The 19235-nt window shown below is 36.9% G+C and overlaps 1 protein-coding gene across 1 annotated transcript in view; it reads left to right on the top strand.

The window, feature by feature from the left end:
• Positions 1-18675, top strand: part of GPR180 (G protein-coupled receptor 180) — a 29570-nt gene extending 10895 nt beyond the window's left edge. The window contains exons 4-9 of the mRNA XM_055426558.2: positions 4981-5161; positions 5304-5353; positions 8796-8953; positions 12960-13151; positions 15301-15378; positions 16394-18675. Of these exons, the coding sequence (XP_055282533.2) occupies positions 4981-5161; positions 5304-5353; positions 8796-8953; positions 12960-13151; positions 15301-15378; positions 16394-16552 (818 nt within the window). The 3' untranslated portion in view covers positions 16553-18675. The remainder of the gene's footprint in view (positions 1-4980; positions 5162-5303; positions 5354-8795; positions 8954-12959; positions 13152-15300; positions 15379-16393) is intronic.
• Positions 18676-19235: the final 560 nt, after the last annotated feature.

Here is a 19235-nt window from a genome sequence, read left to right as displayed (position 1 = left end):
GACTCCTTCTGATCTACCTTCTCCTGTGACCGATTTTGATTTGATACTTACAGTGTGTTTAAAATCTGTCTTTCTTTCACTCAAGTGGGGAATGTTACTTTGGTCATGGCACCGAGAGTATTTAAATGAAGGGAGAAAATCTCACTATAGTACGGATTTGCACTGAGTATGGGATTCTTTGCGAGGCTCTGATGTGGGGGTTGATTTTTAAAAGTGCTTTAAGTACTCAGAAGTATTCGTTGCCAGGTAGCTGGTGTAACTTCCAAGGATCTCATCATTTCTTTCTTTAAATATCTAGATGCCTTAAAATCTGATTAATTCTACATTGAGGGATTAATTCATTAATTCTCAACCCACCGCTGTGTATGTATCTGGAGAGCTTTGGGAAAAATACAGATGTCCGCCGCCAGAGACTGAGATAGACTTGGTTTTGGAGTGGAAGTGAGGCATTTAGCTAATTCTAATGTGTAGACCCACTTATCTAGAAGTCCATGTTGCTTTAGAAATGTGTTGGTTTTAACATAAATCCTTCAGAAGGATTCTTCCTAATCTATAGCCTCAGGTATAGAATTTGTTTCCAGGGAATAATTCCCAATTAGTTTGGTTTTGAAACTTTTCCTCATTTGACTAATTTTCTGCCCTGAGTGGAGAAAATTGATTTGCTATGCTTTTTACTCAGAATAGACTGTTAAACCATGTATCTTAGAGGTTCAAATTAGAATAACCTGGTGCAAAAAGCTGCAATTAATGTTGCATGTTACTCTGATTAAATTTTATAGTTTCCTTTCAAACCAATTAGGTATTTTATATATCTACCAGACTTCAGTTACTCCTATATTTTATAGACATAGGAACTTAAGATTTTTTTTGAATATTGACTAAGGCAAGTTTGATGCTATTTGACCAAACACTACATAGGAATATCGTGCCTCAAGGTAGAATAAAATAAAATCGCCTCTTAAAAAATTAGAATCCTTGTTAATTACTTGTAGTTGGTAGAGACCAAAAGAAGTGCACAGAATCCTGAGAGTTAAAGCATCATTGTCTAAAGTAGACTTGATTTTTCTTGGAATAATATTACAGGCTCTTCCACATCTGCCATCTCACTGTCTTTAAGACTCCAGATACGTTTATTATTTTCTCTTGTTCCTTTTTTTCTCTCTGTTATCGATCTTACCTTTAGCTCTGTAACTTTAATGGAAAACTCTCCTGCAAGTAGTATAGACAGTAAGGAAATTAATTCTCCTACATAACAATAACATCTGAGACTTATTCAAGACAGTTTATTTAGCTTTTCTCTACCCTCATATCCTCTGACTGTCCCTCATATTCACAGTTAACTGCAGTTATCTGGTCCTTGTATCTGGACAATGGCCAAATTCAGTGTCTCTTTGTTAAGAGCAAGGAAACTTTTCCCAGAAGGTCCCTCATCACATTTCATTGGCCAGAACTCCACACATGACCTTGTTATCTAACATGGTAAGAGAAATGTAAAGTGAAGGTATCAGAAAGGAGATAAAGGTAAACCAACAAGTCAAAGTAAACGGTTAGGGTTAGGCGTCCATCTTTGGGCAAAGAGAGTATTGGAATTTCTCTAATTGGTTGACTGATCAGGAGGTATCTTGAGACACCTGCGGGTAGGGTGGACCTTGGGTTCTGAGACCGCAGACATCACTGGTAGGCCAGACTTTTCCAGGGGCTGCCCCGTGACCTATTGACTGTCTCCCTCTCTTACCCTCTTTCTCCCATCTCCCATCATTTAGCTGGAGGTAAATATTTTTAAAGCTCTCCTAAACGTTTTCTTCCCACTGAGTTTTACTAATGCTTCTTCCCATTAAGTTTGCCTTAAAATCTACTTATTCCCTTATAAGTCTTTGTCACCCATTGCATGGTGATTTAAGAGTGTTTTTCTTCTTTTGTATAGAGAAGACTTAATACCTAGTATCCACCTGTTTTAAAATTAGATTTTAGTTTCAAGGTGAACATAGATTGCTCTCCTCTGAGGGATGTTGGCAGAACAAAGTAAAGTTGAAGAGGAAAGAAACAGACTTTTTTCCTAGAGGTGGTTTGTTTAAAAGAACCCTGAGTACAAAAGCAGAGTTTTATCTTTAAAGAATCAGAGTCAAGTTAAATAATCTATGCAAAATGCAATGAGCAAAGTATAGGACAAATGTCCTTGTTCAGGTTACTTAATATATTATCTCAGTGAAGTAATTTGTTGGTTACAGTCTTAGCTTTTTATGGAAAATACATTTAGTCTTGAATAATCTGAAAACGTTTTTTGCTAGTGACATATGTCTTATTTTCAAAAGTCCTTTCCTCTATTATTCTGGTCATGGTTGTTGTTTAGTCTCTGAGTCGTGTCCAACTTTTTTGTGACCCCATGGACTGTAGCCCACCAGTCCATCTTTCTCAGGCAAGATTTCCCATTCTTGCCTGGGAAACCCCATGGGATTCTCCAGGCAAGACTACTGGAGTGGGTTGCCATTTCCTTCACTGGGGATCTTCCCAACCCAGGGATTGAACTTGTATCTCCTGCGTGGCAGGCAGATTCTTTTCCACTGAGCCACCTGGGAGACTCACTATTCTGGTGACTCAATAAATAGTCTGAGAATTTTCTTTTCCTAGTGCATTTCTAACCTGACAGAGTCTGGAACCTTAACTTGTAATGAATATTCTGTTAAGTATTATATATAAATAAAAATTTAAGTAGAATACCATATTTAATTCTTTATACTAAGAAAGAAAGACAAAAACAGATTCTGAACACAGGATCGCATCAAGACTTTTACTGACCCACGTTATAATGGTGTGCTTAGTTGCTCAATCATGTCTGACTATTTGCAGCCCCATGGACTATAGCCCACCATGTCCATGGGGATGGGGATTCTCCAGGCAAGAACACTGGATGGGTTGCCGTGCCCTCCAGGGGATCGTCCCAACCCAGGGATCGAACCCAGGTCTCCTGCATTGCAGGTGGATTCTTTACCAAATGAGCTACCAGGGCAGCCCACAGTTATAACATGTTTAGCTTATTTTCTGCTTTGTTCTATTACTCTAACAATCGCAGGCTTATGGTCCTATTATTTCTAAAACTAGAATACTCTACTTCTCTATGTCAGGAATTTTAAAAGAACATACACCCATTCTGTTATTTGATATTCTCTTCCTGAAGTCTGAACGTGCTTTCTCACCTGGACTAGCGAAGTGGACGATCAGCATTTAGGTATGAAGAGCAGGAGAGACACCCAGTGGCTGAAAGACTTTCTGTTTTCTCCTAACCATGCCTAAAACATGACTGAGATTGAAGTGTTTACTGAGTATTTTTCCTACTCTTTGTATGTCCTGAATTACTTTTCCAAAATGATTTTCCATATAATGGAAACATTTCCTTCTGGTTTTTCAAGTTTATCCCACATGGGAAATTGGAGCACGTTCAGGGGTCACAGTTGGATGAAAGTGAGTGCAGTTTAGACTATTCATTCACAAATTCAATAGAGACAGCTGTCTTCATAGCTGCTATCAGTGTGTCCAGTGTTATTTAGATAGAATATAAAAGCCCTAATGTTAGGGACTAACTTTCAATGTAACGGAGTAAATGTAAACTGTTAAACTCAGAGCTTGCCCTGGTTTGTTATAAAAATTTTCTGAAAGTTCTGAAGAGTGAAGACACAGTCAAAAGATTCCACTTAACGCAGAAAAGAGGGTGTTTATCTTGAGAATGTGTGAAGACCATCCTGAAAAGTTGCTGGTAGAAGCTGCTGCTGCTGCTGCTAAGTCACTTCAGTCGTGTCCGACTCTGTGTGACCCCACAGACGGAAGCCCAACCAGGCTCCCCCGTCCCTGAGATTCTCCAGGCAAGAACACTGGAGTGGGTTGCTAGAGGTCGCTAAATGCCTAGCACCATTATGAAAATTCTGCACATTTGCTTTGTTCTCGTCTTCACCAGCCAACTCCCTTTGCTCATTCAAACTTTCTGCTCACTCAGAATTTTTATTTCAGTATGGCCTGGCTTGACTCCTGTGACCTGTCCGAGCATCAGTTCTTTCCAACTTCTTTTCTTGCTTCATCCTTTCTGTGTTTTGTGACCTGTCCGAGCATCAGTTCTTTTCCAACTTCTTTTCTTGCTTCATCCTTTCTGTGTTTTGTGGTTTGATGTCCCAAGAGAACATGCTTAGCCTCTTATCTTTGAGAACCAAGTGATGCTATTGACCAATGACTAGTCTTTGGATTGGTAGCCATTTGGTCACGTGCTTTAGTTTCAGTCACCTGTGGAGTGGAATCACGTGGTCTCCATAGGTTTTCCTCTTTGACAGAATGAAAGCCCTTTCCTTCAGAAAGAAGGACACATATTGTGACACTTTGTCCAAGTGGGAATTTAAGGCTTCCATCCATCCCAGAGCTGTGGCTCTCAGGTTTTAGCTGCATCAGAGTCACTGAAGGATCTTTTTAAACCCAGAGTGCTGGTCCCCACTCCCAGGGTCTCTGAGATCCTAAATACAGGATGAGTCCCAAATGTGCATTTCTAACTAGGTCCCTGGTGCTGGTGCTGCTGCTGGCCAGGGCTCACACTTCGAGAAGCATTGTCAGGGTATGTAAACTATTATTGACTGACTAAGTCTATTTTTAAACGTCTTATAGAAGAAGCCCGTCTTGGGGGTAAGAAACATATGTAACTGAATGTTGAAATCATTGTTTTTTCAAACAAAACTATTATTTTGTGGTTACTCTGTGGGCTTATTTCCTGACCAGTATTTTTTTTTTAATAGATTGACCTTAGTTTAAGCTGTGCTCTTACAGTTAAGACTTTATTCCAGAATAGAAGATTATTTAAGTTTCAGCAGTTTTCCTTTTTTTCTCTTGCAAAAGTAAATAAAGGCAATGACTCCACTTAAAAAACAAGTTCTGAAAACATGTTGATGGGAAGATTTGAAAGCACCCCGACTCTGTAACCGGCTTGTTCCTCTCTTCTCTTCACAGGGTTACATGAGTTCTTTTTCCTCCTAATCCTAGTATACTTTGTGACTGCTTGCATTTATGCTCAGTCACTGTGGCAGGCTATTAAGAAAGGAGGACCCATGCACATGGTTTTAAAGGTTCTGACAACTGCATTGCTGTTACAAGCTGGTTCAGCTTTCGCTAATTACATTCATTTCTCCAGGTAACTCAAAACCATTAAAACTGTGTTCATCATTATGTCTAATTAATCCTAATTAGTCCACCAAAGTTATGTTTGCTTTGATTATGAATAATTTTGTTCACATTTGTAATTTATGCTAATATTCTCCTCTTCAATTCCTCAGTTACTCCAAAGATGGAATAGGGGTACCTTTTATGGGAAGTTTGGCGGAATGTGAGTATCTTACTAAGCATTTCTTTAAAACATAAACTTGCTATCCTATCTGCTTCTTGTATGTTTTCCTTTCTCGTCAGTTATTTTCTGTCATAATACAGTGTTTTTTTAATCTGAGGTTGATTAGATTTGGCTCAACTGGAAATAAGATTACAGATTTAGTTTCCACATATCCTGTTTAGTTTCTGTAGGGATAGGTAATGTGTTTAGCTCTTCATTGTCTTTAGAGCATATTTATGCCCTTTCTGTCATTTTTATCCTCAGTAAAGACTCAGTGAAGTAGGTACGCTTATCCCTATTTTGCAGATAAAGAATCTGGGCTCAGTGACAAAAAGTGCATTTCCAAATGTCAGTCATCTGGTAGATGGTAGAGCCAAGACTTAGACCTAATTTTCTGACCACAAAGCTAAAGGGTTTTTTTTTTCCCTTTTATCATCCCTTTTTTGACTTTTTCTATTTCTAACCTGGAGCCATAGAATAAACCTATAAACCTATAATTGAGCTGACTTCTCAGCTTTGTTCTTTGATTTATAAGAGGAACTCTTATGAGGTAATTTTTCAATTAAGCATGCTGGTGAAAAAATAAAATTTCCTATAATCATAACTTTTAAAAGAGAGCTTCAGCGGTCCATCAGGTCATATGCCATTCTCAGTTCTGAAAAACAAGTTAAGATTTGCTCTAAAAAAGCAGGTCCTGAATACACAACCATTCTAGGATTTACTTTCCTTATATTTTCCATGTTTCTCTTCTAGTCTCCTTACTCTTTAATAGGGTATCTTATAGTGTCTCTGTAATCATCTCAGGACCTGCTTATCCTGATCTTGCTGCCTATTTTAAGATTCTAAAACTTCTATAACCTCTCCTTTTCCTTGTGAAGAAGATGTATATACTGTTCACCTCTTGGGCATGAGCAAAAGTTGATTCTCTTTGACATTACCAGAACCCTGCATTGTCCCCCTGTTTTCTCTTAGATGACTCAGGGTGTTTATAATAGAGTCCTAGAGTTTTAAAGCTGGACAGAACATAGAAATAATTTAGCTCATGCATTTTAGATGAGGAAATTGTGGTCCAGAAAGGCAAAGCATACAGAGGCCCATCAGTAGCAAAGCTATTACTAAAATCAAGGACTTTTGAAGTTTTGTGAGTGTCTGCTATATACAAAACAGTTTCAGGCTGTCTGGCATCTTCATGGTAGGTTAAAAGCAAAAGTCTTTTAAAAAAACGACAGTAAATCAACATTGATCGTTTTTGGTAGTTCTGACAACAGGTTTATTAAATGATAAATTCCTTTTTAAAAAAAATTTTTTGGCTGCACCACACGGCATGTGGGATCTTATTAATAGTTCCCAAACCAGGGATCAAACCTGTGCCCCCTGAAGTCGAAGTGTGGAGTCTTAACCACAAGACCACCAGAGAAGCCCCTAAAATTTCAAGATTTTTAATTAAATTCCACAGGATGGGATTTTTGTGTGATCTGTGTAGTTTGTCTATAATTAGTTACTTTTCCAAGAACAGATAAGCCGTGTTCTGCCTGTCTTCACAGTTACAGTGTATTATATCAATATGTGCATTAGTTAGTACACATAGAAATGAACCAGAAAATCAATGTACCCCCTACCCTGTATTTGTGAAAACAAATAGCAAAAGCTAAGTAGCAACTTATGTAGGTATATTCCTTTGGCTGACTTCTTTAAGTAATTGAATATGTATTTGTAAAATGTTTAATAAAAATAATTAGCATCACAGTCATTTAAAATCTCCATGAAAGTAAATTATCCTTGATCTGAAAGGCCATGATGTTTCATATCATTGAAATGTGGTGACAGTTCATTATTAGAATTCACTATTACAGATAAGTAAGCCTAAATGTAAAGTATCTAGTTCTAATTGGGGTTCAGTTCAGTTCAGTTGCTCAGTCATGTCCGACTCTTTGCGACCCCATGAATCACAGCACGCCAGGTCTCCCTGTCCATCACTCCCATAGTTCACTCAAACTCATGTCCATCAAGTCGGTGATGCCATCCAGCCATCTCATTCTCTGTCGTCCCCTTCTCCTCCCGCCCCCAATCCCTCCCAGCATCAGAGTCTTTTCCAGTGGGGTTAGGGTTAGAAAAATATGTCAAAATAAATTTGAGAGAAGATCTATTATTAATAGGTTTTTGGCTTGTGACTTTTAATATAAGTATTATACTTCAACTAGTTTTATCTGTTTCTCTAAGAATATCTTTGTATAAAAGAAGTAAAAGTTGTAGACATCAAAGTCATAAATGGCAATTTGAAGGAAGTTTTATTTTGTTAAATTGTGATCAAACGTTTATTCCAAAATCCACATCAAAATACATTTTGATGAAAGGTTATAATTTTTTAAAAAATCAATAAATAGAACTTCCAAAATAAATACATGTGTCAGTGGAGGTAGCGCTGAACTGGACGCAGGGGGTTTTGTTGCGTTCTTTCCACAGCAGTGGACTTCCCCTGAAATGTGAGTGATGGCCACCTGGTGGCGCTTCACACTAATGCATGGAGCACTTCATCTGTCTTCAGGACTGTGACACTAAGGCCAGCATAATTGGATGTTACAGAGGCTCTGCATTTCTTTATTGTCATGCTATTTCTTACTAATAGTTTTAGAAACTATTCTTCACATTGTGATTCAGCCATCGAAACATTAACAACCCAGAAATACGTAGTGTTCTCCACACTGCAGAAGTTATATTTAAAACTTGTTTTCATAAGTAGTGAGTTATAGATTGTAGTTAGAAAAACTAAGAAAAATAAGGAACACAAACAGATTTAAAGCTGGCCTTAAAAATACATACAGGTACATATATATTTTTAAAAATAGGAGTTTTGCCATTGTGTTAGCTATTTTCAGAAATGTTTACAAATTTAATGGCAGAACTTTATTTTTTAAATTTTAATTGGAGGCTAATTACTTTACAGTATTGGTTTTGCCATACGTTGACACGGATCCACCACGGGTGTACATGTGTTCCCCATCTTGAACCCCCCTCCCACCTCCCTCCCCATCCCATCCCTCTGGGTCATCCCAGTGCACCAGCCCCGAGCATCCTGTATCATGCATCGAACCTGGACTGGCGATTCATTTCACATATGATAATATACATGTTTCAGTGTAATGGTGGCAGAACTTTAATTCTTTAGATTTATTATTGAATTTTGGTAGTTTCTTTTTGAAAGTGCCTGTCTTTTGTGCTTAATAAAATAAATTATGTTCTCAATGCAAAAAGGATAAAATTTGGAAATTCCCTGGCGGTCCTGTGGTTAGGACTCTGAGCTTTCACTGCCCAGAGTGCGGGTTCATTCTTCAGCTGGGGAACTAAGATCCCGCAAACTGTGCGGCATGGCCACAGAAAAAAGAAGGAGGAGATTTGTTGTATTGGGAAAGCTCATCTGACTTTGGTTTTCGTTTCCCATTAGTTTTTGACATCGCTTCCCAAATTCAAATGCTGTACCTACTTCTGAGTCTGTGCATGGGTTGGACAATAGTCAGAATGAAGAAGTCTCAGAGCAGACCTCTCCAGTGGGACTCTACTCCTGCATCCACTGGTATTGCCGTATTCATGGTCATAACACAGGTGAGTAGTAAAACCAAATATTTCTGTTCTATGCTATTCAAAAATGCAGACTTGAACACATCTCCTGTCAAAATTGAACCCCGGGACCCATCAGAAATTTGTGTCGTTTTAAACTATGAGTTTAAAGTGTGATAGATCATAAGTGAAGTAAGTCAGAAAGAAAAAGACATTTACTATACAGTATCACTTACATGGTGGAATCTAAAATATGACACAAGTGAAATTATCTATGAAGCAGAGTTTGTTCTCAGACATAGAAAACAAATTTATGGTTACCAAAGGGAAGAGAGGGTGGAGGAGCGATAAATTAGGAGCTTGGGATTAGCTGGTACACACTGCTATGTATTAAATAGATAAACAGCAAGGTCCTACTGTATAGCACTGGGAACTATATTCACAATCCTGAAATAAACCACAATGGAAAAGAATATGAGAAAGAATGTGTATGTATGTGTAACTGAATCACTTTGTTGCACATCAAAAATTAACACAACATTGTAAATCACTTATAGTTCAGTTTTTAAAAACATGGGAAAAAAGAGTGATAGATCAAATAACCTGTTAATTTTCTGAGTGCTAGTATATGTAGATTGTAAAATTTCATTTTAATTTACCTGAATCTGAGCTTCCTATCAGCTTATTTAAGCACAGTGTGTTTAATATTCAGTTAGATTCTCATTTTCTAATAAGAGTTTTCTTTCATATTTTCTAACACTTTGTAAGTACTCAGTATTAAATCAGTCAGTTAATGAATCTGGGATTCATTCATTGGCAGGAATCTATACATGAAAGAATTCAAGTGAATATCAGATTAAAGAAAAAACCAAAATGTAGAATAAAAAAGACGGGGATCTTGTTTTTGAAAGCAAATGCACCCAAAATAAATTTGGTCTTTTAGAAGGGTCCGCTCTGCTCTTGTTTTGTTTTCCTCTGTTGTGATATGTAGACATTCTAGGATCTCTGTATGCTTATATGCAATGGATTTATAAAAATTTAGATGAAAGATATAAAAATGTGTACTGAATGTGTGACCAGTATAAGTTACAGATGAAAATGAAATATACACTTGGGTTCTATATAGGACATTATAATCTGTTTTAATGCATTAAATTGAAAAACTCAGTAGTGGAGGGTAAAGCCTGTGCTTTATTCATCTCTGTACCTCTAGTACTTATTTAGTACTGTAAGTGCTGAGTGCCAATCTATTGAATTTACATGATTGATTTAGAAAGGGACCATATCATAGGTATTTACATTTAAAAAGAAGATAATGCCAGGAAGGGAGAGCTAATGAGAAAGAACTGAATTGGAGGTGATTAAAATAAGGGCAGGATCCTACCAACTTAACATTTCTGATCCAGGGTTTATGGAGAGTAATGTTACATCAAGTTCAAGTGTCATTTCTCAGTAGCTTTTTTTAAGAACTGAATTTTCATTATTTCATTGTAATTTAAATTCATTATCATAAATATAAAAATTGAGATTATAACTCTATATTAGACTTTCTGTGAGCATCTGTAAAGACTGTGTTAGACCTGGCACCGGTCCTCAACAACAACCAGACTAGGTGGATGAGACAGGCAAACAGAGATCATGTAAATATGTACACCATATTCCACAGGTCACACATTAGCATATGTATGTGAAAATATGGGAGTGCTGTGCTTAGTTGCTTCAGTTGTGTCTGACTCTTTGCCACCCCATGGACTGCAGCCCGCCAGGCTTCTCTGTCCATGGGGATTCCAGGCAAGAATACTGGAGTGGGTTGCCATGCCCTCCTCCAGAGGATCTTCGCAACCCAGAGATTGAACTTAGGTCTCCCACACTGCAGGCAGATTCTTTACTGCCTAAGACACCAGGAAAGCATTTGTGAACAATGTGTTAGACATGGCACTGATCCTCAACAACAGCCAGATTAGGTGGACAAGACAGGCAAAGAGAGATCACGTAAATATGTACACTGTATTCCACAGATCATACCTTAGCATACGTATGTGAAAATATGGGAGTGTGAATAGATAGCATATTAAAAAGCAGAGACATTAGTTTGCTAACAAAGGTCTGTCTAGTCAAGGCTGTGGTTTTTCCAGTGGTCATGTATGGATATGAGAGTTGGACTGTAAAGAAAGCTGAGTGCCAAAGAATTGATGCTTTTGAACTGTGGTGTTGGAGAAGACTCTTGAGAGTCCCTTGGACTGCAAGGAGATCCAACCAGTCCATTCTAAAGGAGATCAGTCCTGGGTGTTCATTGGAAGGACTGATGCTAAAGCTGAAACTCCAATACTTTGGCCACCTCATGCGAGAGTTGACTCACTGGAAAAGACTCTGATGCTGCGAGGAATTGGGGGCAGGAGGAGAAGGGGACAACAGAGAATGAGATGGCTGGATGGCATCACCAGCTCGATGGACATGATTCTGAGTGAACTCTGGGAGTTGGTGATGGACAGGGAGGCCTGGTGTGCTGCGATTTACGGGGTCGCAAAGAGCTGGACACGACTGAGCAACTGAACTGAACTGAACTAAACTGAATATGTAAAAACGTGAATCATGGGAAATGGTTATTTTTTTATGCTTTGTTGGCTTATAATAGAAAATCAGAAATTGTATAGATTTAAGCTACATAAGTTGATGTTTTGATATATATACATTGTGAAATGGTCACCAAAACCTAGCCAGTTAATATCCATCACCTCATGTAGCAGGAGATAATAGTTCTATGATAGCACTTTTTTGTGGTAAAAAGTCAAGTTTAGAAATGCATGTTGAGGAATCAGATGGGTATAATTTGGTGGGGTAAAGGAATAACTTTCAGTAAAAAAGAGATCGAATATTTGGTCCAAGAAGGAAATTCATCTGTGCAAGAGGAGAAAGGAGTTCACCTAGCGAGAACATAGCAGGAGTAAAATTAGGGTGGAAGATTCAAGAATGAGGAAAGGAGGTGGTTGCTGGTAAACCCCATAAAGCCTAAAATTAGATTTAGTAATGGAGTTTTCATCTAAATCCTAGGGAAGCCCCTGAAGACTCATTTCTGAGGGCTTAGTTGGTAGATGAAGGGAGCACAGAGGACCAATGTCTTGTGTGATGGTAAAAAGTATCATCATTTAAGCGATTGATGTTTAGTAAAGATGGAGGGAATGTGGGCTCTGATTTCTACTGAATAGCAATAAACAGAACAGCTTAATCAGGAACTTGCTGAGCTCTTCACTGGCATAGTAACCACGGGGGAGAAAAGGTGAACAAACACATAAGGAAAGTAACTCTGCCCTGGGTGCCATAATGGATATTAAAAATCCACTCTCCTTGGGACTTCCTTGGTAGTCCAGTGGTTAGCACTCACCTTCCAATGCAAGGAGTACGCCTTCAATCTCTGGTCAGAGAGCTAAGATCCCACGTGCCTCTGGACCGAAAAATCAAAATATAGAACAGAAACAATAGTGTATCAAATTCAGTAAAGACTTTAAAAATGGTCCACATCAAAAAAAAAAAAAACTACTCTCCTTTAACCAGAGAGGTTAACATGGAAAAAACAGAGTGAAATCAACAATTCAGACTTGCTAGCTTGTGGATCATAAAAGATACTGAGGTATTTGAAACTGTATCCTGAGATAACAGGCTTGAATGCAGAACAATTTGATTCATAGTAAGGTGTTGAAGTAAGAAAGAGATTGATTTAGAAGAAAGTTTGTGCCTGTTCTCTTTGTCTTTTCAACTTATCTTCATGATGTACTACTTGAATGGTGGGAGCAGTAGTCTTTTTTTATCTCTGATACATGGTCTCATTTGATAACAAGCCTCTTCCTCCAGCTTAGGGGTGTCAGTGAGGGGAAAATCTGCCCATACTTTATCAATACCTTATATAGTTTGATAAATCTTAGAACCTCTTAGGAATGAATGTACTGTTCAGGGGGATATATAAAAGAGTTGAATAAAGTACTTTATTGTAAGTAGATAAGACTTTTTTCTCTAAAAATATGTATTTATTATTATTATTTTATTTTTTTTGCAGAGTATTTTGCTACTTTGGGAACAGTTTGAAGAAACCAGTTCTCACAGCCACCATTCGCACCACAGCTTAGCAGGGATCCTTCTTATCGTTTTAAGAATTTGCCTAGCATTGTCCTTAGGCTGTGGACTCTACCAGATCATCATAGTGGAGAGAAGTACACTCAAAAGGGAGTTCTACATCACCTTTGCCAAAGTATGGGTTTGCTTAGAAAATGACTTCTTTGCCTTGTCAACTTCATTTTGCATTACTGGGAAGTTAGTACGCAACCCTATGCTAAAACTTCATAAACATTTATTATGGGCCAGGCACCATTCTTCAGCCCTTTATGTGCTTCAGCTTATTTAATCTTCACAATTTATGAGCTGCAGATGACACTATCCCCATGTTACAGAGCCCATGGAACAGTAGTTTCCATGTAATCTTTGGCAGGTCAGTTTTGCTTGAATTGTAATTTCTCTATTATAGGGATTTTACATTCTTTTCTATAGTATCAGAACTTTTAATAAAAAAATAGATTACTTTTGCGTTTCTCAAAAAGCAGTTTTTAATTGACTATGAACTGTTTACTCCCAGAATTATGCAATGTTTTATAACGAACCATGAAGAGCCGTCCTTCAGTGTAAACAGAGGGAACCAGGAGACTGAGTACACGCTACACTTCAGCCATTTCATGGCATCCATACGAGATCACGTTGACTTCATGCCCCCCTTTCCATGTCCTTCCTATGCCAGTGAGAGCTAAAGGCAGACAGATTTTTTTGTTTTTTCTGTACCCATTTAATAAAGGAAAAAATCAGGAGAGAGGTTGGGGCAAGTCACGTTACAGAAGCCTCCCTCCCTGGAAGGTAATACTTTTGGTATACAGATGGAGAGAATCCATAACCCCTCCTCTCGGCAACTCTAAATAGCATTCTGACAAGCTGTTTGGTCACCCACCCTAGTCCACAGTCTCAGAAGAGTGAGGCTGCTGTGGACAGAGGGCCAGGATTCCTTCTTTATTCCTGATGTGGAGTTTTGTCAAGCTGCTGCCGCAGGCCTCTCGTGTATCAAACAGGCAAGAATATGCCTTTCTCTTTGGAATTCTTCACAGACACAGCAGTGCCTATTGTCTGAAATGTTAGTATATAATTCGGTTGTACAAAAACTAAATTTTTTCTTTTCAGTGTTTTAAACGGTACCAAAATTTTTCTTAAACTGAAATTTTTATTTTTATATGTTTTCATATAACTATTTGAGTAGGCTCAGACATCCAGAAGCATCTAAAGAGTAGCAAACGCCTTCTCACCTCTCTCCCATCTATGCAGTTATCAACTCCTTATATAATCACGACTATTAATTCCTAATTTATTTTTCAGAGAATTAAAAATATATATTATTAAATATTTTATATTTCCCTTTGCATTTATATAGACAGTAACATGCTAAACACATATTTATACATCTTGTTTATTTTTCTTACAACATCAAGGTACTAACTATGTCAAGAGTTAGTAGTATTAACTTATTATTTTATTTCAAATTTAATTTTGGAAAAGGATATTTTGCCATGTTCTAGGAAAAATAGAAAATATATATTTGAAAATAAAAGTGTTAAAAAGTTTCCCATTCCTACTTTCCTAATTCCAGTGTTTTTTGTACTAAATCTCAAACAAGTAACCACTGTTAATCAATTTTTTGTGTTATTCTTAGAGAATTTCTTTGTGTATCTATACGAAACTATGAATGAATATTCTTATGTTTTTTATAGAAATATTGCACATTTGTATCTTGCTTTTCTCAATTATCGATTTGTTACTTGTTTAGACATCTTTGTGGAGAAGGCAATGGCAAGCCACTCCAGTACTATTGCCTAGAGAATCCCATGGATGGAGGAGCCTGGTAGGCTGTAGTCCGTGGGGTCGCTAAGGGTCGGACACGACTGAGCGACTTCACTTTCACTTTTCACTTTCACACATTGGAGAAGGAAATGGCAACCCACTCCAGTGTTCTTGCCTGGAGAATCCCAGGGACCGGGGAGCCTGGTGGGCTTCCGTCTATGGGGTCACACAGAGTCGGACACGACTGAAGTGACTTAGCAGCAGCCACAGCAAACATCTTTGTAGTATATCAAAATGTGTATATGTGAAAGATGGAAGATTCTAAATACTCCTAAAAAAAACACCCATTTGATTAGAAACAAACTATCATTGTCACAACAATAGCAAACTTATTTCTATCTTTTATTGCAGTTTCTACTGTACAGGCCAATTGAGATCAGTCAAGGCCTAATGTTTTCTGTCTGGTACATTATGAAAACAGAGGCACAGCTGCACTTATTCAACGTATTTTTCATTCGTTTCAGGGCTGCATCTTGTGGTTTTTGTGCCATCCAGGTCTCGCGTGCATTTCTATCATTTTTGATGACTACCAAAGAGATAAGGTAAATAATATACATGATCAAATAGTTTTACTTGTAGTCTTTTTTGGGAAATTAAGTAGGAAAAACCTATTTATCCACTCAGTAGTTTCTTTGGATTCTGTGAAATAAAACTTGGAAACAAAATATTAAACCAGTGAGTATTTCAATTTAGTTTATAAGAAAAATGATGGAAAAATAGCTTTTGTTATTCCTATTTTAACCTATCTCATAGTACTATTTTATAAATTAAATTGTAGAATTTATAAACTCAGTTTTGTTAAGAAAAAATGTTTAAAAATGTTCACTACATAATGTTAAATATCAAGATTGCTTTTTAAAAAATCAGTCCAGTTGCTTTAACACCCTGCATTCTGGAGTGCCATGCTCAAGTATGTCAAATTTTGGTTGCGTTGATACCTACCGTCTTAAGTGAATGGCTCCATCATTTCAAAGTGGAGTTCTGCCAGGAGCGCTTTACAAGCAATGCCATACGTGCTTGAACACAGAAATGTTTCTTGAACCTGAGGTATTTACAGAGGGTAAATAGATAGGAAGGTAGTCTCCAAAGACAGAGACGCAACCTGAGAATTTCTGAAAGGGCTTTTAGAGTACTCATCAAGATTCAGGTAGGGGCATTCTTTATTCCTATTTACTTAGCCAGGAGCCTGATTTTTCTTTTTACTTTCTTATTACTTACTACTTTCTTCAGTGCATGCATCCTGAGGAGAGAATGGTTTAGTAAATTATTCTTTTGGGTCTTATTTTGATATCCATAAACTGCTAAAAGAATTTTACTTTTGAACAATTACAGTCCTGAACATTAGTTGTACTTTTCTATTGAAAATTTATTTTTAAAAATTTACCCTCAGTAAAGATGGGAAAGATATAATTTTTATTTATATATACTTACTTAAAGTATATACAAGTTTATGTATGATGTTTATGTATGTATAAAGTATATATAGGTTCATGATAAATTGAATATAATTTCTCTGTTTTTGCATGCAGTAAAGCATTCCCTTTCTTTTCTTTTCAGGTCATTACAATAGGTGTTATCCTTTGCCAGTCTGTTGCCATGGTCGTTCTCTACAGACTCTTTCTGTCTCACAGTCTGTACTGGGAAGTTTCTTCACTTTCCTCAGTAACACTACCACTGACCATATCATCTGGACACAAAACTCGGCCTCACTTCTGATACTTGCTTTTCTCTAAGGAAAAGTGAATTGATTCACCAGAGTGCAATAAGGATCCAAATACAGTGACTTTTTTTTCATACTTGTGGTATGAAAAATTGAACAGAGAAAGCAGAGCATGTGATATATATATAACTGCATTTAAGCAGTACCAAACTGAAAACTGAAAAAAAGGTAACAAATGTTTTGAAATATACTTAATAAACTTTCAAGAAAGAGCGTTGTTATAAGGTGATCTATGCAATCTCCATATGGAAATAAAGCTGAAAAGAATTGTATGACATTTTTACAAGAGGCTCACCACTTACAATGCCTCGTCCTCCATCAGGAGTTAACTCAGGTTCGATAGTCCAAAAAAAGTGATCAGTTAAATGATTGCTTACTTATATGTATCTAAACTAAGTCCAGTTATGGAATCAGTGTAATACACTGGTTAAAAACTTCTTCTTTTTATGCTTTAAGGAAAATGCATTTCATATTGGAGCTTAAAGATATTGAAAAATAAGTTACTTCAGAAAATTAATATAAAATATATTTGTAGTTAAGTGAATAAGCTTTTGTTTATTTGTGGATGGGGTTATTCTCCATTTTTTTCTATTACTTTTGGCTCTCTAGTTAGGATTTAGCTTGATTAGCAAAGGGTTTTTGACAGATAATTTATGAAAACTTACATACGTTGCAGCGGTTGTACAAAGGATTTTAAAATCTGAGCACTTAGGTGACGGGACAAGCAGGTTAACATGTTTAAAAAGAAAAAAGGAAAAAGTACTCTATGATATGGTTACTAAAATTTTAATCCTGATATAATTCATTTCTCTTACATTGAATCCCCAATCATAATTAAGCTGTATACACAGATTAAATTAACAGAAAGCATTTCACATAAATGTTGGTTTCAGTCATCAACTACCCATGAATTCCTGCCCAAGGATACTTAATCAGGATTAAATTTTCTATGAATAATTGAAAAACAAAATACTCACTGGATTTGTTATAATCCGTGTTGGCACTGGATTCTAAGTGGTTGCCATCTTGAATCCTTTGTAATAAAGCCATATTTTTTGCGAATGATGCCCTGGTATTGAGTATACAAATACTCTATCAAGTGCCTGTTTAAAAAATTGCTAAATGGTTGTTGGTACTTGCAGTATAAAATGACTATTCCCATTAAGAGTCACTGATCAGAAATTATTCTGTCTTGCAAGTCCTTCAGGCCTTTTCATTTTTACCTCTGGCTTATTTTAAAGATTTTTTTTTTTAAACCTGCTTTCAAAGGTGTTACGTTTTTAAGCAAGAAATGGTGCACTGATCTGGTAATTAACCTTTTTAATTAAATAAAGTAGCACAGCAGAACTTAAAAAATGTCTATGATTTTGTCTTTATTTTTCCTTTGCATCTAGTCTCATTGAAAGTGGATAGTATTCTGCTTCATTTTAAAGGCAAAATACATGTGTTCGTGACTAGCAAAATGGCAGAGTGACAAAGTTCAACCTGCTTATTAAATCATCAACAGCTCTTTGTAAATTATTTAATAAATGAGAGCTACAGGTTGAGACTGGAAAGTCGACAGTATATTTCAGGTTTATGTGATCTTCTGAGTGGTTATGACCTTTTCTTTTACCACATCTCACTAATAACCCCAGTTATTGTCTGTTGTATTCAACTGAAGTGCAGTTAATTGAGCTGAAAAAAAAGACTGAAGCCTTTTCAAAAGTTTTGTTAACTTGCAACAATGGGAAGAGAATAATCTTTGTGTTGCCTACACAAAGAACATGGAAACTGTAATCAACATGTATGAAATATATTACTGTGCTTGCATTTATGAGGCTTGAGCAATTTATTTTTTACTTTTATTTTTTAATTTATGGTTGAATTTACTGATAATTTATTTTGTTATTCAAGAGCCATTGTTAAATGAAAGAAGACAGTTTGTTAATAAATGTGTAAAACAGCTGTGAATAAAGTTTAGTAATCCGAGTTCAGAATTCATAGTTCATAAGTCATGATATGGTATCCCCTGTTTTTTCTCTTCCTGAATGTTTACATGGAGATTTGTTACCACAGATTACAGAAAGATAAGTGTATACTACAAACTCTAATTAAAGATCAGAACTTTGCTACTTTTCTTTATTTGTCAGATAATGCTTTTTTTTTAAATCTATGTTTACATTTTTTCTTGGGGAAGTTGAATGGTCTTTCCACAGCTTTTTTTTCCCCAGAAGCATTTTCTTTCTTCATGTCGGAAGGTACGTGTGCTCAGATGCTCAGTTGTACCTGACTCTTTGTGACCCCATGGACTGTAGCCTGCCAGGCTCCTCTGTCCATGGGGATTCTCCAGGCAAGAATAGTGGAGTGGGTTGCCATTTCCTTCTCCCGGGGCTCTTCCTAACTCAGGGATCGAACCTGTGTCTCCAGTCTCCTGCATTGGCAGGCAGATTCTTTTCCTCTAGCACCACCTGGGAAGCACTATGTAGGAAGCACTATATAGGAAGCACTATGAAGGTGTTTTTATTGATATGTATAATCAATACATATCACCCTAAGCACTAGTGTGGTAATCACGCTCCCCTGTAACTGAGTATGAAACAGAATAAATGATGCCCCATAGTCACCTGACTTCTCTTTCGCTTTCTTACTTTACCCTCATGATTTAATGAGCACCTATTAGACATTGTGTTAAATTTT

The sequence above is a fragment of the Moschus berezovskii genome, chromosome 13 (assembly GCF_049115385.1).
Source record: "Moschus berezovskii isolate FMDL1 chromosome 13, NW_MosBer_1.0, whole genome shotgun sequence".
Classification (NCBI taxonomy): Eukaryota; Metazoa; Chordata; class Mammalia; order Artiodactyla; family Moschidae; genus Moschus; species Moschus berezovskii.
Note: the sequence above shows the minus strand (reverse complement) of the source record. Positions and strands in the feature narration are given on the sequence as shown.